The sequence below is a fragment of the Crocodylus siamensis genome, chromosome 2 (assembly GCF_052110815.1).
Source record: "Crocodylus siamensis isolate JL-2025a chromosome 2, ASM5211081v1, whole genome shotgun sequence".
NCBI classification, from domain to species: domain Eukaryota; kingdom Metazoa; phylum Chordata; order Crocodylia; family Crocodylidae; genus Crocodylus; species Crocodylus siamensis.
This window is the reverse complement of record NC_143396.1, coordinates 94,334,624-94,355,843: the sequence shown is the minus strand read 5'-3', so window position 1 is coordinate 94,355,843 and position 21,220 is coordinate 94,334,624. Positions and strand designations below refer to the sequence as shown.

Sequence of the window (21,220 nt, the reverse complement as noted above, 5' to 3'; positions counted from 1 at the left end):
TTAATACATTGTTCATTTATACATTGGTCCAGTATCTAACTAACCTACTCTATATCTTTTAATGCAAGTTATACAGCGCTAAAAGTTAATGGGAAAGAGACTTGTCTTATGTGGCTTTCCTAAACTGAGCAAGAACAAGGCTCTGTTATGCTGTGTTGATATGTTAAATAGGATAGAGCAGGGTATCAAACATTATTGCCTGTAGGCTACATATGCCCCGCCATCTGGTTCTGGTGTTCCCCCTGGGTGTGAGCAGATCCATGTGGGGCACAGGGCATACTGGAACAGCCCTGCAGGCAGGCCCTAGGGTGGCTTGGTAGCAGTACCCAGTCGTGTGCAACAGATCCCAAAAGAGCCCAAACTAGTGCTGTATGTAATACAGTCCAGACGGGGGTGTAGCATGTTTATTTTGATATGTATCATTTTATTTGATATGTTTGGGGAGGAGAGTAAACTGTTACATAAATTGGAAGCTTGCATTAAAACAACTTAATTTCCAGTACAAATACTCTGCTGCAGATGTGAACTAGAGGATCATAATTTAGCTACGGAAGCAAGATTTTTCTGAAGTAAAAGGCATCCTGTTGCTTCACCAGCACACTAGGACTTAGAAAAACACCACCATTTAAGGTGAATTTTGTGCAAAGAGAGCACACCCTGTGGTTTAGCAGTCTAGTCAGAAGGATGATACCATGCTGGCTTTCTAACTAGATCTTTGAACAATATTCTCATGGGTGGTAAATGCAAAACAAAGTAATATCAACTGGCACTTAATTCTGTGAGTTCCCTGCTGATTGGGCTATGCAGTGAAATGGAACTCTTCCTGACAGGAAGTCAGCCTATAAGTGTGGAGACCTCTGAAAATAAAGTGTGCTTTAATTTCACCCCCTGCTGTTTTACAGCTAGTCTGTTTAATTTGGGACTATGGAGAAAGGCTTGTGAAGGGAGGAGTATAAGATTATGGAAAATGTAGAGCAGGGCAGCGCTTGTCTCTGATTATACACAAATTAGAAATAGAAAAACAGACGGAACAGTTTTGTTTCTGTGTTAATTGACTGCATTGTTTCTTTGCTTTAAACTTCCAAGCAAAGCTGTTAAGAATTTCCAAGCAAAGCTGTTAAGAAAACTGATAGTGTTTTACATCTTTAATATAATGTGCTAAAGGAAGCATTGACTAGTAGTTAAATCTAACTTGCTGTTTAACTCATGGGCATGTCGTTCAACCTCTGTAGAATCACTTCTAGCACCTTTTTCTTCTGCTCTGGGAGCATCGTCATGAATCTAAATATAGCACTGTAAGGAATATAGCACTCTTGTTTGAGCAGCCATTTAGCAGGCAAGGCTAAACTGGGATATTGTTGGAGGGATTACTCTGTGGGTTATTTAAATGCTCTGGTGACTTCCAGAAGTTATTTTGCCTCTCCTGTTTTGTTTTCTTGTTCATTTGTTTTACAAGTTATCCTTATTTCTTCTGTAAGCTGCTCTGAACCTTGGTCAGGAATAAAATATGTATAAATCAAATAAATTTGTGTGATGTAATTTGTTACTCTTCATAAATTGCCTTGAGATCCTTCACTGAAGCAGAATAATATAATTCACTACCAAATCAATCATAAATATGAAATTGGGGAGAATTACTGTCATATTAGATCCTAATGTTTGCTAATTCTGAGCCGTTTATGTGGAAGGGGAATCTTGTTTTGCTTTCTCGAGGACCTATTCATATTTACTTTAAAAAACTGGTTAGTTTCATCTCCACATTTACAGAAGGGAAGTCTTTAAACGTTCTTTTGTAAACCATGTGAATAAGTCAGTGGATAGTTCTGTGGAATACCAGCTACCTAATGTAGCTGAGCATTATTATCTGCCACTTTGATTGTGGTAGTTTGTAGTAGCACCTGAGTGAGAATGGGGCCCTACTGTGCAAGTACAGACAGCTTGGAGTCTAAGTAAATGGGACAGGCACAGGACTAGAGAAGGGAATAGAACATGTAAACAGAGTGAGTAATGATATAGCAGCAAATGTCATCATGTTGGTTCTGTGACTTTTGCTTTGCTTTACTTGCTTGTTTGTTAAACCTTTTCAGAAGAGCTTGGTTAGGAAGGGATTTGGTAGATGCAAAATCAAAACAAATGGAGGATTTGGAAACTTTGAGGGAAGGTCTGGTAAGGGTTTTATACAAGATGTCCTAAAGACCCCGTCATTCAAATAACATAGCTACTCTTGGTATCTGGAGACAATTATACATGTGCTCCTAGTGATAGTTTCATGCATATTTTTATGCAGTCAAAGCATGTTTTAAAATTAAAACAAATCTGGGATGGGGGGAATGAGTAACAGAGGAATCTTTCAGTGTGTTTAAGCTATTCAGGAGACACTTTTTTTGAATGCTCATACATTTAGTTTAAGCTTATTTGATGTTGGGCAGGACAACTGCTGCTGCTCTGGTGATGGAGGTTGCTCTGAGTGGTATCAGTCTGTCACCGCCCAGCTGTACTTCTGTCAGTGTGTTGTAGTTTGTCTGGCATGGTAATTAACTAGTGGCCGTTCCCAGAGTAGTCTCTGTTAATTTTACAAAAAACCTCAAAAAATTAAAAGGTACTGGCCAGCAAGAGAGCACTGAAATCAGTGAGAGGTAATTATGTTGACATACTGTCACTCTAGAGTTAGCTTCCTGTTCTAAACAATTTAAAAATGGTACATCTACCAGCTTTCACCATCACATTCTGTATGTAAAGTCTCTTCTTTTTCTTTGTTCAGTTTTCTATTTGTTCAGCCTCTGTCCCTTTTGCCGTCCTTGGTTTTTGTTTTTTTTTTATAATTCCTTTCTCTTCCCCTTAATTCCATTTCCTTTAATTCCTTCCCTGTTTCTGACACTATTTGGCACCCTGATGATTCATGCAGTGATATTTGGAATTAAAAAGTGGGTTCAGGTGGCATTTGAGCTATGCTTCCTCTCAGTGTACTGTCACCATTCTCAGCATTGATAATAGCTGTTGGTGAAAGAACCTGGGGCGGAAACTTTACAGAGGAAAAGCTTTCCTAGTAGCTGAACTCAGATGTGACCCCTTATGTCATTCCAAGATGAATCATGGCAACTGTCAGCTGAAAGATAGTGACTGGGTAGATGGGCTACTGTCTCTTCCTTCAGGCTAAATTCTGTGTCTAAAACTGGTGAACCTCCAGTTCAGTTTTACCCAAACATCATCTGTTGCTGGATATGGAAGGCAGAGGGATTAGCATTTGACCTAGAGTAGTCGGCCTGTTCTTAATGTAATGTCTGTGGATGTGATATCACTCATCTCTTATTTCATACAGCACATGCCTTTATAGGAGCACTATAACTTTTAATGTAAGGTCTAAAAATGCTACAATAAGAATATTTTGTCTAGGAATTCTGGTGACGTGCACCTTGAAATATGACATTTTGTTTGTCACCATCTTCTGATGAATGAATAGTATTATATTTCATAAGGTTGTTTCTTTTTTTGGTTGTCATGTATGAATGTTCTGGTGATGTAAGGTTAATTTTGTTTCCTGATGCACAACCTCTGCTCCAAAATAGTGCATTCCCACAAATTACAGTGACTGCAACTGGTTGGAAGAGCTTGTGGAAGTATGAAATTAATCTTGCCATTTTGTGTCTGCATGTAGGTTTGTCTGTTTTAGGAGATACTTGCGCAGAGAAGGGAAAAGTCACATTTGTATAAACTTATGGTATAGCAAATGTATATTTGGCAGCATGGGCATTGTGCTTAGGTTAATTCAGTTTAATACTAAAGCTTTAGTAAGTTAGTTGACTCAATTTAATATATATGTAATTTATTTTTAAAATCTGTAAAAGTTTTGCGAGTTAAACTCAAGTTTTAAGTATTGAAATTAAACTCTCATTATAGGGCAATTTTAGGTATTTACCACATAACATAATACCAGTTTATAGGAAGCACTGGTCACAATGAGATACCCCAAATAGTTAAACAGCAGGGGAGTCTTCTGCTTTTAGTTAAAAACTGCTGGTTCGTATGGGTTATTTAGTACTTGTTTAATTCTTAATGTAGTGTGCTGTGGGATTGAGCATGCAAAAGTCAGCAGAAAGAGTTCTGTTTTCTGCATCTAAGGTCATTACTTGGTGTACAATAATAAAGGCACTATTTTATTGGGGCAGTTGTAATTAACTTCAGTACTAGGCATTGATATAAATCATTCTTAATCTGTTTTCTTTACAGTTTCATTCTTTAAACTGGTTTAACATAGTTGCTTTCTGTCATCTTTTTACATGAGGACTATGATTGTAATTGCTGTTTTGAATTAGGTTGTCAGAAAGTAATATGAATGCAAGAATAGATTAAGGAACACTAATGAATAATACTTTTTGAAAAAGTTGTTACTGTGAAATAAATATTCTGTAGTTGTGACCTATTTTTACCTGTTTGAATTCAATTCAATATAGCATTGTTATGGCATACAACTGGCAAAGTATTTCAGAATGTGATATATTGATTCTATTGCATAGCTAACTACATTTTTTCAAATATAAGTAAAGTTTATTTTCCAAGGACTACACGTTCTCCAGCATAAAATAAAGGGAGATTTCCGGGAAGAGTGTCTTTTGTCTTTAGCTTTTCTTACTGTATTTTGCTCGGTGTTAAGTTTTGATATTCATTGGACCAAATACATTTTAGGATGCAGTTAGCCCTTCCAACTCTTACTAATTCTTAGTAATTGGTATGGATTTAAAATATCAGAATCACTGATGCAGTTTGCTCAGATGAGTTCTTGTAACACTTGAGTTTTTGCTGTAACTGCTTTTTTGCATTTTTAGGAGTGTGTATATTCACAAAGAATCAAAATACAATCAGCGTAACTTCATACCAAATGCAAACTTTTTAGCAATGCTCTAAAGACTATCATCCAGTTAATTTTTTATGCAATTTTCACCTCGGTGACATACTTATTAAAATTGTTTAACAGAAACGATTTAATTGTGTACTGTCACTCACTGGTTTTTGATGAAAAGCAATGCATTTTTAATGGAATGCAAATAGTAAGTACCTTTTATTGTATTTGAGTGCATTTGATATTTTTAAAGTCTTATAAAAATAATTAGCTCTTTTATATAGTTCTAATGGCAGCCTTGCAAGTTTCCCCTGGAGCTGTCTCTAATGAACAGGCCTTGCTTTTTCCAGTTGGGCTTTGAGATTCCCTAAAGACTTGACTTCAGACCTCCAAGGGCAGCAGCTGCCATTTGTCTTGAAGACTGGAGTTGCCAAACAAACGGACCATGTACTAATAGGACACATTTGTACAGCCTCAGTACGTGGAACCCTGATAGAGGCTTAATGATGATCATCTGTTGAGAGCTTGTAGCTGGGTAGGGTTAGAGCAACTTTTATCACCCTTATTGAAATTAAATCCTCTGTATTGATTAGTGAGAGAACTTGACTTGGTTAGATTGGCGCTAGGTTAAGGCTTTCATAGAGGGTCCATTGTTTAGTGTAGAATAGTACCATGCTGAGTATATCCAAAAACACCATTGAGTTTTGTGTCATATTTCTGCTAGCAGTTCAGCTATTTTCTGCATGGTTGGAGTAAAACTAAGTAGTATTTGCAAACTACTTTGTTTCATAATTGCTCAGGTTCAGATGCAGTTAGATACCTGACTGTGTAACATAGCATAGTATATTTTGTTAATTAAAATATTTAATTTTTTAGAGCATTTTCAAGTCTTAATTTTCACTTTTATTTGTGGTTGTGTGCATGTATAGATGCATACATTGCAAACTGCTCTGAAAGTGCTTCTTCACTACTTACATTTAGGACATCGTAGATGTATAGTTTTACAGTTTTTGTAGAGTTTTAATACAGGCCATTCCCAAGCTCTTTTCCTATCTTCTCCTTAATTTGACTAAAAACTTGCTTTGAGATACTGGCCTCAACACTTCAGTGGCAAAAGAATTTCATTCTTGCTATTGTCAGAGCACTATGCATTAAAGCAATTGAACTCTACTTTGTGTAGAATTTTTTTAGGTTGACAGTGTGTCACTTTAATGTGTAATTTTCCCTCTCTATTATGAAAAACTCACTGAGATAATCTACATTTCACTATATATACTTTATTGCTGAATTTACTGAAGCTTGTAGTAGATGTGGTGCTGAGAGAGTGCTGACACCAAGTACAAACACTGTTGAAAAGTTCTTGATAGTTTACTTTAGGCACTTAGAGATTACTATATCTTTGTATGAGCAAGTTTTCGAGCAGATTTGACCTTTAGTCTAGTGTATAATATGTCTCTTTAGTCATATGTTAACACATTTCCCACCCTGTTCCTTAGTGCCCCATTCACAGTTGTCAAGATTGAAGTCATCCTTCTCACTTGTTTAAGAATTTATTTCAGTTATGAAAAAATCACAGAACTTTATTGGGAAGGATGAAGCAGTTGGTCAATTTGCTACATTTTTCTCATGAATTTTAAGACTTTAGTCTATTGCTTCAAAAATACTACCGAGTTGTTGGAGTCTAACTAATGTAAATAAAAAGTAGTTATAAGGGGTTGTCAAAAGTGGAATATGCATTTGATATATATGATGAGATATAAAAGACTCCTAGTTGTATAATAATGTGGTAATTTAAAACATCAGTTACCATGTATCTATAGGGCAGCTTAGGATGTTTATATTTTTATGGTTTAAAAAACCCTTGATTCAACTTATTGTATAACATAGAAATATTTTGTTTGTTTAATTGAAATATTTGTGAATACCTGCTTCTAAAAAAAGTAACAATGAAACGTATTAACGTTACTTTTGATTGTACACATTCCGTATACAGTATATACTGGTTTCAAATAACATTTGGATTTTTCTTTATTTTATCACTGTCATAAAGGAGATGTTCTTGGAATGTGTGTGATGAAATTACAAAGGAAAAAGCATATGTATTAAACAACATTTTGTAAACTATAATGTTCCTTATACAGTATGTATGTGGCGGGAGGGGTGGCATCATCCTGTCTCTGCATTTCCTAGACTTAAGTGTAAATTTGAACCAAAACATAGTTCTCCATACTGAAGTATCAACAAGATGGGCAATTTTATGTGTGTAAATGAAGGAAACCATTTGGCTTGTTTCATTTATAAAGAAAAGCCTATTCATGCTCAATCTGTGGCTCTTGAAGGCAATTTTACCTAAGGGAAATGTGTAGTTATACTTGACTTAGAGAACCAGAGAGCATCTTATTTTTAAGGAAAAAGTAACAAAAAGCAGTGAGCAAGATGAGGATCCATTTATCTCCTATGTGAACTGTTTTTTAGAGTCCCAAGGAGAAGCTCTTCTATGTGGATTGGCAGTTGTCAGTTGCCTTGAGGCTGAGTGGCTCTACCCTCCTGCTGGAAATCATGTATTAGGGCAAAGGGAGCCTTTGGCTTGGGTGTTTCTGCCCATCTGTCCGCCATATTTTCTGGGTAGGATGATCTTAGTGGCTCCAAATTGTTTGGTGGAATCTGTGTTGGATTTCCTAGTGTGCTTTGGTTTTTAGTGCATCTCCTCTTAGAGCTGGACAGGACTTTTCCCATCTTATATAAAGATATGGTATTAGGGATTTTTGCTGCTTTCAGAGCTCTAGGACCTCTTATTTTATGCAATGTCTTTTTGTTTTCCATATACTTCCAAATTCATTTGACTCTGCATTGTCTGAATTATTTTTAGGCATGCGTTTTAAAGACTATACTGGCATTTGTGCAACCATAACTTAGCAACTTGCATCACTGTAGAAGTGGGGTAGCCATAGGAACTGATGGGCAATTAGGTACAGCTAGGACAGGTATGAAATTATTGACTTTGTTGATCTGTTCTTACAGTCATTCCTTTTTAAAGTGCTGAAATGTGTTTTGTAGTTATTTAGTTGCATTAGTGGTTGAGTTTGAGGCTTTTAACATGTTTTTCGCCAACACCTTTGGGAGTTGGATAACTAAGATGTTGATATAATAATGCAGTATGCATAGAGTGTAATTGTTGTGGAGGTGTATGTAGTGTGGTGAAATATAGAATTGATCATGAAAGACTATGACCATTAAGCTTTTCTTTCAACTATTAAAACTAGCTGTAGGATGCATTCAGCTGTAGCTTAGGAAATTGTTTAGACTAATGCCGCCTTTGATAATTGTTTGTGATGTGTAGAAAAATGCTGAGATGCATCATGATAAATGCTTTTTCTTTTCACTTCTGGCAATGTCCATCTTCACCAATGAGATTTTAAAGCATTGTAGTGAGTGCTACTGAAAAAGAAAAAGCCATTGTCAGGATAAAGAAACAGATGGATGTTGTCATAAAACACAATGTATCTTTAATTTGCTTTTCTTGAGCTATATAGTTCATTATATGTTTTTCCACAAGTTTCATCATATATTAATACATTATTATACAATGGTAAACATTTACTATGTGATTTAAGGTGGAAAAAACTTTAGAGTTAATTACAGATGTGTTTTTGTTCATTAATAACAACACCCCAAATGGTGCCAGGTATCTCGTAATAAAATGAAGAATACCTACTGAAAGATACTTAGACTAATTTGAAACAGTGTAGTGATGGCAATACGAAGACAGTAATGAGAGCTGTGGATAGGAAGGTAGGAACAATAACAACAAAGTTTATAAAACACATGAAGGCTAGTGCATAGTATGATAGAGAAAGGAAAGATTTTTGCAATAAGAAGTTGAATTTAGTTGGAACATTTATATTATACAATTGCTTAATAATTGATAGAAGCTGATGAGGTTGTGCAGTAAATTTTTATTACAGTTAGTGTAGTAATGTATGTAAATTCCACTCATGCTACTAAAGATTGCTATAAGCTTCAGTCCTTCAAAACTATAGCAAGTTAGAACAGTTTATAAAGGTAAGCAATAGCTTGGAGCTTGGAGTAATTGAAATGATGTGAATGTGGATTTCTTCTTCAAGTGGCCATGTATATTCTCTCATTTGTTTTACATGTCTTGTCTTAGACCGGAGACTTTTTGCCCCAAGCAGTATCCTTAGAGCAGGACTGTCAAACTTATCTGGCCCTGTAGGCCAGGTGAGTATACCCAAGCTGGTTTGCTGGCCAGACCAGGAGCAACCCCCTGCAGAGTGCCCACAGCACTGGGTCCTGAATGAAGCCCTGCACACACCAATCCCCAGAGCCGGTATGGGGTACATGCTGCCTGTGATGCATGAGCCCGGTGCTGCAGGCAGCCTAGGGGGTCGGTCCAGGGCACTGCGTGCAGTCTGTGCCCTGAACCCGCTGTGCCACATGCACTGTTAGGTTCAGCTCACATGTTATGGGCAGCATGTGCCCTGTGCCATCCCCCAGGGCCACATGCACAGTGAGCTCTGGGACCTGTGCATGATGCATGCATGGCACATAGTACTGGGGACCTGCCCAGGGTGATTGCTCTGTATGGTGCCCTGTCCAGCCTGGAACCTGTGCGCAGGGCTGTTGGGTGGAGTGCTGCCTGGAGCACATGCCCTGTGCTGTGCAGCACACATGGGCAGTCTAGCCCTGCATGCCACGTACTGGAGTGGCTGGCTGCTAGGCTCCCTGTGCATAAGGACCCCAGGGCTGACACTAAGCATACACTGCCCACAGCATGTGGGTTGGACCTGGTGCTGCACATGGGGCTTGGGCATGGGCTGCATGCAGTGACCCAGACTGACCCCTGTGTTGCCTGCAGCATATGTGGTGGCAGGTCTAGCCTGTGTATTGTATGCAGTGTGTAGGACCAGAGCCTGTCCAGAAACCCACTAGCTGAATTGTATGGCTCCACAGGCTGTATGTTTGGCACTCCTGTCTTAGAGCCCCACTCCTCCTTGTATCCTGGCCCTGAGGGAATAAATGATACTGTACACTTTAGATGCCTCAGTTTCTTTAATGGCCTGTTGGAGTTTCTTGAGCGTCTTAGCAGATTTAACCTTAGGAAGAAGTCCAAACCAATATTTATTTCCTTTTTTCCCCACTTTCTTTGCTGTCTAATGTGGCTGCCCTGGGAGGCATGTTCTTTTCTTCTCTGGGCTGCCTGAAGCCCTTCAGCTTCATCTCATGGGGCACTACCATTTTGTAGCAACTATTTTCCCCTACTTCAGTGTAGGTAGGGGAACTTCTTTTTTTGGATCTGTAGTCTTAAACATAGAGATGTTTTGGGCTTCTTGTTAGGCTCTTCCAGGATGGTCTGATGCCAGCTTCTGACAGTTGGACAGAATGCCGTTTTTGCCTGTGATTTCTATGTCAGTCATTGCACTTAGGATGCAAATAACCTGTTTAGTCATGTTATAGATAGTAACTTTGACAATTGTTCAGGACGCTCATGTTGCAACAAAATGAGGACCCAGCTAAAAATATGTTCTACAAAACACGCAGTGGAGTTTGAAATCTAAATCCTTTATGTTTTGTCTTGCTTGATACTTAAAGCAGAAAAAAACAATGCTGAGCTATTGATTTTTGTGTGATCTAATGTGTAAGCCACTGACTGAAAAAGATGATGTAATTATAATTTGTGTGCTGTTTTAATAAATGAAAGGGCAAAATAAGGTGACCTTTTTTCACCTGCTGACTTGGTCAGGTGGAAAAAATCCTGTGCTTCAAAATATCCTACTGATCTTAAGAAATCTTGAGAATTTTTCATTTTTTTTATTGATTTATTATTAATATTGGTGAGGTGAAAAGGGCAAGATAGTAGTACTGACATGAGTGACCATGGCTTTGAGAAACAAAATAAAAACTAGACATGATTTTTAATTGTACCAAACTTAAAATTAAATCTTGAAAGCTAGATATGGATATTGGATAAGCATGTGTAAGACCAGAGCATCTATCTGCCATTTATTGGCAGAAAAAGAACCCTCTTTCTTCTGTTCATGGAATGTTTAAAGGTAGCATGTGATACTGGAGCAGGTAGCATTCAATAAAACACACACTCTGTATAGGGAGAAGTTCTGTTACTCTTAAACATCCCGGTGGATCTGATGGATATACAGTATGGTGTACTTCTGTTGCACTTCTCTATTAGAAAAGAAGTTCTAATAGAGGCAGATATATGAAATGAAAGTGTGTATCCATGATCTAATACTAGAGGACATGAAAATGTAGAAGGGATTTGATAGATGGCCTTATGATGGGGAAATAAGGAGATGGCATCAGTGTAACCAATACATAGTCAAATTAATTGCTTAAAGAGTAAGAAAAACTATAATGAATGTGAAAATGTAGGACTTAAAATTTAAACTGAAAGAAGTGTAGCAAATACCTGGGCTACATTAACTAATTTTGCTGACACAAAACTTAACAACTGTAGGCACTGGCCTGCTTGTTTAATTTGTGTGACATATTTTTAAAGAGGAAAATAAACAAACTGGAGTCAAAAGAAGAAGATGCAACAGTTTAACATTCTTTCTGGGAACTTGTGACTAACTTTAAATTAGTGCCATTTCATTATTTCTTCATACTAATGGTGGATTCCTTCTAAAATTGAACTCAATGTGGTGTTTTAAAATGTAATTGGTGAAGATGGAAGTTGTTGAAAGTACAAAGAAAATGCCTTTATTATAGTCTGATAATTTTGATTAGAAATGGTATATTGTTGTTTAATTTTTTACACAACTCATTTATTCTTCCTTCTCTTTAATTTTATAGGAGTGGCAGAACTCAATACAGAAGAATGCAGGCCTAGCCTTTATTGAACTTGTCAACGAGGGAAGGTAACTATGTAAAAATATTTGATGGCTCTCTCATTTTACCTTTCTGCACTTTGTGAGGCCCATGATTTTTAATCTGTAGTCACTAATACTTTCTCCTGCTTATATTACTGACCAGGAATGCAGGTCTCTTTAGTCAATCATTATAAGTTTTGCAAACAAGTATTTCATCCCTTTAATACTCTTGGTAGTCTAAATATTTTAATACGTTTTTTATAGAAACTTAGTTCTTCTGGTAGATATATTAAGTATACTGCATCAGCAATGTGTTATAGATTTTCTTTCTTCCTATTTGGACTCATATACTGGACACTATAATTCCTATTAATCCTTTCAGTGTAGTTGGGTGAAGTGCAAGTATTTCTAATTTTTATCTCCAAAATTTATATTGTATTCAGCCAACCTTCCACATATTCATTATACAGTAGAACTGAAGTGGATAATGTAATATATGACTACAAATGCTTAAAAAATCTAAACCCTCTTAATGTTATCACCAGGTTTTAATGTTCTATCAATAACTCTATATAAATTACTGAGATTTATTGGAAATGATAGAGCAGGGGACAGGGCCGTGAACTTTGGCTTGCGGACTTGACTCATCAGAATTATCAATATTTCCTTCATTAGCAATTGATTAGTAAAGCAGACAAAGAGCAACACTTACTTTCTCTGAAGGCTTCTTAAGAAGCCCTAGTGAGTTAACTGGAGAGCATCATGACAAGGCGTTTTTCCATTTAAAAACAAAACAAAACTTGAATTTACAGCAAAAGGAAGTGGAGAACAGTAAAAATCAACTTTGTAAGATTAGGATATGTGTTGAAATGATCAGAATGAAAAGAGGATAAACTTTTTCTGTCGAACGATAGAAAATAATGCAATAGAAAAGAATCTTTGAAATATTAAGGAATAGAGATAATAACTATTTAATATTTTTTTCTTTTAAAATTTACAGAGGTTCTCAAACATAATGAAACCTTTTATGGTTGAGTTTGCTTGGGTTTATGGCTAGAGGAATATAATTCCAAGGTGGATAAGAATGTTCTGCTACCAGTCTTGATCCCAAGGGCCAAAGAAAAATAAAGAAGGTGTTCAGTTACTGTGCTAAGATCTACTCTGTAGTTGTTTCCAATTATGTGTCTGACCTTCCTTGACCTCATTTATAGAGTGCCTGCCATAAATTTGGCCCTTGATTAATGTTTTATTAGTATAGATAACATGGTTCTCCTCTACACACGTAAACAACCATGTTAGATTCAGCGGGGTAAGATGGGTATCATTAACAAATCAGTTATGGAGTCGTAGTTGTAAGTAACATTCACCAAAAAGATCCTCTCATCATCTAAATCAGATTTTCAGAGATCATATCTGTAAAGATATTCAGTTGACTGTTTTCTTTTAAAGACTTATTACCTTTTTTTTTTTACACAGATGGGAACCCCATATAAATTACAGGGGTAATTTATGGCCTAGACTTTGTAGAATTGGTTGAGCTATGCTCATGAACAAATTATCTTTCAAAAACTAGAAAACATGGCTTTGGTTAGTAGAAAAATATCTGAATCAAGTATTTCTTACTTCATTTCATGCCTGACTCAAGTGATACAGTTGTTCTATAAACTGGGAATCTAATCCTCAACAGATGAGAAGAAGCAATTTGTAAAAATGTGTCCTTTTATTCTCTCTTTCATTTGTATATAGACTATTAGCATGCTTAACTTGCTTTTTCTAAGTGAATGGTAGTGTTGGAGTGATGGTGTCCAGGAAGTGTGAGAAGCAAGGATTGTTTTGGGTTATATCTTCTACAGGACCAGCTGCATAATTAAGACAAATTTAAAAAAAAACTTTTGGATACAAAGTAACCTTCCTCAATCGTTCCCCTGACCTAAGTCTGGAGAAAGATTACCTTGTGCTTGGAAATTTGTCTAAAATTCCTCCCAGCTATGAAGTTGGCCCAATAAAAGATATTGTCAGAAAAAATGCTAAATCAGTATATGTATTTTTTCCAAAAATTTATCTCAACAACCCTAAAAATTAAACCATTTATGTTAAATAAAGGTTTAAATTTCAGATCACTTAGCCAACACCCTTTAAAATGATATATTATGAGGTCACTTACATGACGGTATGATCACACTAGATACATAAAGTCCTGTCGATAAGGAATTAAGTGCTGCAAATTTGGCTAAGAGATGACAAGGTGCTGCTGATGGGAGAAGACAGAAGTTTACAGGTACTTGAAAGGTGTAAACTCTAAGGATGAACTTAGTGTAATTAGTGATTACACTATGGTGGGTATATATCACTAACAATAATAAGAATGAAAGCAAGAAAAAAATGGGGTGGGAGGAGGCATAAAACTTCATGGAATTTAAAGCAATAGGTTTTTTCTGTCTCAGACATCATCCAGTCCATCACCCTTCCACTACTGTTGTTTTCAAAGTACAACAAAGTACTTCAGTGTGTTGTATTATCTTTAGGAATCGCAACTCATGATAACTTCCTTTATTTCTTTTTGAAGGCCATTTTACTCTTTTTAGAAATAGTGTACTGGAAGTTTTGCTGCATTTCCATAACCATTTGAAATTGGGATTCCCTGAACTAACTGTCTCTACATACAAGTCGGGTAACTGCATCTTCATGTAAAAGATGCTGGGTGGGGGGAGCTTATGGACTTCTGTGCCAGGGGAACTTATGGACTTCTGTGCCAGCAAGTCTTATTCTTCCAAAAGGAGTTGAATTTAGTTGGTACGTTCATATTATACAATTGCATAATAATTGATAGAAGCTGATGAGGTTGTGCGGTAAATTTTTATTACAGTTAGTGTAGTAATGTATGTAAATTCCACTCATGCTACTAAAGATCACTATAAGCGTAAGTCCTTCAAAACTATAGCAAGTTAGAACAGTTTATAAAGGTAAGCAATAGCTTGGAGCTTGGAGTAATTGAAATGATGTGAATGTGGATTTCTTCTTCAAGTGGCCATGTATATTCTCTCATTTGTTTTACATGTCTTGTCTTAGACTGGAGACTTTTTGCCCCAAGCAGTATCCTTAGAGCAGGACTGTCAAACTTATCTGGCCCTGTAGGCCAGGTGAGTATACCCAAGCTGGTTTGCTGGCCAGACCAGGAGCAACCCCCTGCAGAGTGCCCACAGCAAAGCCAGTCTTTGCTTGTTGCCCAGCACCAATTCTGTGCTGCACGGCAAGACTTTACAGACCACACATCCAAATTAAAGCACCATCTGATGTTTTTATGGAACATCTTTGTGTCTGGTTTGCCATTGTTGTGTGATAAATTGATTGAACATGTGGCATGTTGCAATTAACACAATGAAATAAATATAATTTTGCCTGTGACCTTATTAGATGAAGGTGCAGTTAAGTTAGGTATTTTAGTACAGTGCATCCCAATTTAAGCCAGGGGGCAGTAGGGCTCATTTGCTTTGCCCTTCCCCCAAAGGAGCCTGTCAGTAAGCTCAGTCACTCCCAGTGATGTATTTAACACTGCTGCTACTCTTGAGTGGGGAGAGGGTCAGCTGCTGCTCTAGGACCCAGATTGGAACCAAACCAGGACAAGCAACTGTCAAAGACAGCTTTCCTCTTGCACTCGCATACCTCTTTAGGTTATGAGGCCAAGAAGAACCATTCTCCTCATCCCCTTACTTGTGGCTGCGTTTAAAAGCTCTTGCTGCTGCTGTTCCTCTCAGCAGTAATTGCCTTCTCTCCTGTTACTGCTTTTTACACTGCTCCCATGCACAGGTCCCCTGGGGCAGCAGTAGCTCTGTCAGCCACTTTGGGAAGTAGAACTACAGCAGAGTACTGTGGGATGCTGGAGGACCAAGAGATACTTCTGGCAGCACTACATATAAGTGTTCATATGTTCTGTGTAGCACTGTGAAGAAGTTCCTGTTTGAAACAGGAACTTTCGTGTAATGGACCCACTATCTTTGTTTTGCCATAGGCACCTTGAATGCATACATGTTAGCTTTTCATTGTGCTATAAGGTCTATAGTGCTACAAACATAACATGTCTCACAGCATATGCTTTTTAAATTTTCTCTTTAAAATTTGTTTTTTTCTTGAATCAAGGAAAAATTGCAGAAGAGTAATAGAGGGTAGAGTCACACAAAAAAAGGCAAAAATATTTAGGCTGTTTCTAAGTCTTGCAATACCATGAATGTGTGGTATCTTAGGGCTCAAGCTGTTAGAACCAGCTTATTACTCAAAAGTCCCAGTTTTCATTTAAAACAGATGTAAATTTCTAGTTCTCACTGTTGTAAAGAAAAATTAGAAGTTGTGAATATTTAGTAAAAGTATCTTTTTTAAATGCTATTTTTCATGTTCTGTGTCAGTTCTGTAAGGCAATTTGAAAAACAGTATTTTTAAAAAAGAATCTCATGTTTTTGAAGGCAAGTTAACTTTTGGGGACTATGTTCCAGTGCTGAAAAGAAACAGTAAGTGCTCATGAATAAGGACCTACCAAATTTGATATTTTGTGATTTTTGCAGAAACTGTGGACTTGGTAGCTCCCACATGAAAAAGCCTGGTCCTTGCAAAAAAACACAGGACTACAAAAAAGCTAGAAAATACCCAGCAAGTGAGGGGGGGGAGGGAAGGGGGCTAGGGGAGCGAGCTACAAATAGAGGCAGAAAGTCCTGGCATCCTGAAGCATGGGGAGGAGGGAAAGGAGGGTAAATGTTCACAACAGAATGTGGCGCCACTCACACCTCTGATTGGCTGAGGGGCCTCAGAAGTCCTGCCCCTCCCCAGAGATTGACAGATGACCATCTGGAGGAGGGAGGGGCAGGATTTCCATAGCCAATTGGAGGCATGGAGGGGAAGGGGGCCTTGCTGCACTCCACCACGAAAATGGCAATTCATGCCACACTCAAACTGCAAAATCAGGGGGCAGCCCCCACAAATTAGGTAGGTCCCTACTTGTGAAATAAGAGCACTCCCTTGACTGCAGTAGATTCTAAAAGAACATATTTTAATCATCATTCCTATCTGATTTATTTTTAAGGCTGACAGTGTGCACGTATAATAATAGTTATCCAGTGTTTTGTAATTATGACAGATCTATTTCTGACCAGAAAGGGGAGGGGAATGTATGTGACTGGCTGCCTCCTAGCTGATAGCTGCAATTTAATATGGTGATTGTAGGGAAGGAACTTGACCCAGGACCTAAAGGTCAGCAGGCATGATTTCTTTGGAGGAGTAAAGCTGAGAATATTTTCTTAAACTGTAACTGACATCGATGATATCTGGGAAATTGCTTCCCTGTACTTTCAAATGGTGTGTTCAGTTGATAAAGGCTGACATATTTAAATCTTTGTAAGGTGTTTGATTTAGCCTTTCATGACATTCTCATCAAAAGAAATTAGCAAAATCAATGTTGCCTATACGGAATGGATTAAAATGGGTTTACTGGTGACTTCTGCTGTTTAGGCTGTTGCATGGTGAGCCAAGTGGAAGGCGGGAACTGTGCGGGGGGAAAGAAGCCAAGAAGCTTGAGCGCTTTTTTAATAAAGGAAAAAAATTAGTATTTAATTAATCCTTGTGCTAGGCACAAGGCACTTTATTCCACTATAACTAATCACCTTTACCGTCCAAAATATGAGTTAGACACTCGCAGCAGTATATGCCAGGCTGGGATTCTGGCATATATTTTCTTTTCCCCAAGTGTCTAGTCGAAGGGATGGGTGTGTTCTGCTTTCAGGATTGATTCCCTGTGGACTTTTGGAAATGCCTGTTTCTTTTGTGACCTTTAGCATAAAGTAACCTTTCCTCCCATTATTTCTTTTTTGTTCTTTTTTTTTTGTCCCATCTTGTAGAATGTTTATGTCTACATGGGTATTCTGTCAGTGCTGATCACTGACATATTTTATTTTTAGGGAGTGGCCTTCACCTTGAGGTTGTCCTAAGTTAGTAAATGTATTCCACAAAGCTTCTATTTCCAGCTCCTCTTCTCTGAAAAAAAATTAATTTCTCCTCTTTGGTACTTCTACCATTCGCCCTGTATCTCAGTCTTCTAATTTTTCCTGAACTTTCTCAAAGGTATCATGGTCCACTTAAAAGATACGAAGTTTTTCCCTGCTTGACCACTGATTTAACAACCATGCAAGATGCTGGGTTTTCAATTAGTAAGTTAGCTGGGATGAGAAATTCTTCACTTAAACACAAATTGTCATTGAGATCAGTCTTTTGTCATCTGCCTGCTATATTGCTGGCTTCCTATGCCTAGAAGTGTGATATACCCTCTGGTGTTCTGTATACAGAAGGCTTTTTTTTTCTTAGTTTTCTCTTGATTTAAGTCTTTCATAGAAATTTGTTGACTATTGATTAGGGTCCATGACACTTCTGTATCAAGTAGTATTTTTATCACGTTGACATTCAGGGTAATAGAGCCTGTTTTGGCACCCTGTCTTGCAAGCAAACGTCGTAGGGGAAGTGAGGTCAGTTAGTAGCCCATGATTATTTTTTCCTTTCTTTTTTTTGTAGGGCACAAAGTTCAGAATTTTCCTGTCTGATTGCAGCAATATCTAATCAAGGGCACCTTTTCCTTATCGACTGTTTTGTTTTTTTTTTGTCATTTCCGGTGTTAGCTTAATGTTTTAATTAATTTTTCTTGTGTCTACTTCATACTCCCAGTCTTAAGAAGACTAGGAGCAGTCTTTTATAGTGGTGTTGCCTGGATTCCCAAATATAATATTTTCTCACATACAACATACAATTTCCCCCCCAAAAAAACAGCTGCTGGAAATTGCAGTGTATATTATATGTAAAGGCAGTTTCTGCTTTATACTGTGCCAAAGCAAAAGTAAAGTCTGTGCATAATCCACAGGGAGCAGAACAGTGAGCAAGCTCAGCTCCATAGCTGCTGATACTGAATTAGTTACTACTAGAAATATCTTTTTTCATCATTCTGACTTTCAAAACCAACTGTATATCTTATTCTAGGGTGCTGTATGTGAGAAAATAGGGTACAATTCTGCCAACCTTACCACATCTATTCTGGTCTTAAGTTGTTTCATTTTTATGTACAGACTTCCTTTCTCAGCACAGTAAAACCTCATTAATTCAAAATGCAGGGGACCAAAAATATCAACTTTGAAATATTATAGTACTACACTACACTGGGGGCACTGACAGAAGTGACATTGTCATGTGATCAGCCCCCTGAAAGCACCTACAGCCATGTCCTGACAGAAGTACATTACTACAAAGCACTTTAAACATACACAACGATTGCACAACAATTTGAACCTTGTTACGTGAGGGTTCAAATGAAGGCATTCCAAAGTGGAACACCTTCATTAACTTCTGTCAGTGTGCACTGGAAGTAGGGCTGGGCTGATGCAGCGTCACAGAAACTATGAATTTGTATATAGTTAATATAAGACAAAGGTCAAACAGACCACAATAAACTTTAAGAAACTGTGAGAGAGATTATACAGATACTGTACACTGGTCTTGTATAATAAATACAGGGTGCTGACAGATGTGCAGTTCCCCGCTGTAACTCATGGCACTTCACAGAAAGTATCATGATTTACAGCAACCCCCAACCCAACAGATGGTCCCCAGTACTGTCTTCAAAATTGGAGGGAGAGAAGGGAGCTCAGGTTGAGGTTTGTCCAATTTGTGCTGGAGGAGGGGGCAGGTGGATTGGAGACCCCCTCACTCCCTCTTCAAGGTGGGGGCTCCAATTCATCCATCCTAGCCTCCAATGCAGGCTGGGCAAACCCCAACCTGAGCTCCCTTCTCCCCCTCCCATCCTGAAGACAGTGCTGGAACTGGGAGGGGGTGTGGGGTGGGGCTAGGGGAGAGGGGCAGTGGAGATGCAGCTGGCTCCAAAGTGGACCTTGGCCCCCCCCAACCCAACAGAGAACATCTGTAGGGTTGTGGGGGGTGGGGTTGCTGTAACTCATGGCACTTTCTGTAAAGCGCCATGAGTTATAGCAGGGAGCTGCACATCTGTCAGCACCCTGTATTTATTATATAAAACCACTGTACAGTTTCTTCAAGAAAAAGTTTTTGTGGTCTGTTTGACCATTGTCTTAAATTAACCACATACAAATTAATTAATTTCTTTTTTTCATGAATCCCTCATTCATGGCAGCAGCATTGCTTTTCAGTATGGAACTGAGGGTTGCAAACACTGTTTAGGCCTCCTTCTGTAGCACATGGCCTGGTAGAGGCAGCATACACAGTACTGGTAGTGAGCACAGGGCAAGTAGGGCTGTGTTAGTACAGCCCTCGCCTGCCCTGTCTGTTGCTGATGCAAATATCCAGTAGACCCCCGGATTCTGCAGCATACCCTGTCACTGCTAGCCATGCCTCCAAATTCCCCTGACTGCTAGTAGCCCAGCAGACTGAATAGAGCAGCTCTGTGGGCAAGATCAGGCCTGCAGGCTGTATGTTTGACACCCCTACTCAACATGATAGCTCTGATCACTTCTGGTTCCACATAATTCACATGCGCAGGAGATTTGATTTAAATTGGGTCTCCATTTCTCTCTCACTTTTTCCCTGACGAGTCAGAAGTTGTTGGAAAAGGATGCTTAAATTGAGAACATTCTCCTTTGACTTTTGAGAATGGTGTTTTTCTGCCAAGACCAGTTTCAAACATACCCTGATATAGGTCTGAAAATATTTGTGGGACAGCAAGTTGTTAGATGGCTTTTTAGGAAGAAGCCATGTAATAGTTGGAAGCTAGATAACTTTTGACTAGAAATAAGGTGCATACTTTTAACAAGGGCAGTAATTAACTGCTGGAACATTCATAGCTGTGCCTAGATATTAAAGACCTCATATAGGCAAGATTTCAATACAAGACCTAAATATCTTTCTGAAAAACATGCTCTAGCTAATGGACCTGATGTAGAAATAACTGAGTAAGAGTCTTTGAACAGTGATATGTGGGGGGCAGCTTAAATTATAATGATTCTTTCTGGCCTTAAAATTAGTCTGTTAATTATTAAGTAAATCTGATATTTATTTGATAAATTTAATAATTCTTAGACTAAAAGAAAACAATTTTCCCTCTACAAGTAATTTCTTAACAACCACTCTAATATTTGGCTTAGTTGGTATGGTGTGTAAATGTATAAAAATGAAGATAAAGATGACAAATATAGTACTAATGTTGAAACAATGAGAACTTGTGTCTGCATAATGGTCTGCCCGGCTGACACAAATGCAAAGGTAAAGAAGTGAAGTTTCTTTTGGAAGCGGTGGGTTATTCTTGGAGCAAAAGATTGCATTCAAATAAAGTTAATACTGTTAAATCAAATGGGAAAGAGAAGCTAAAGCCAGCATTTTCAAAATTAAGTGTTTAAAAATAGATCCTTAAATGTTTTAGGTGTCTAAATAACAGTCTATGTTTTGACTCAGAAAGATGCTGAGAAACTGCAGCTGTCTTCTGATGTTTTCTTTTTTTGTTTCCTTTAATGACAGCTGTCACTCCTGGTCACTTTTTGGCAGA

General features: G+C 37.9%; 1 protein-coding gene across 6 annotated transcripts in view; it reads left to right on the top strand.

Moving 5' to 3' along the window:
- LRBA (LPS responsive beige-like anchor protein) overlaps positions 1 to 21,220 on the top strand; it is a 591,088-nt gene that overhangs the window by 187,209 nt on the left and 382,659 nt on the right. For all 6 annotated transcript variants that reach the window (XM_090036376.1, XM_090036373.1, XM_090036375.1 and 3 more), the window contains exon 35: positions 11,669 to 11,733. In XM_090036376.1, the coding sequence (XP_089892502.1) occupies positions 11,669 to 11,733 (65 nt within the window). The remainder of the gene's footprint in view (positions 1 to 11,668; positions 11,734 to 21,220) is intronic.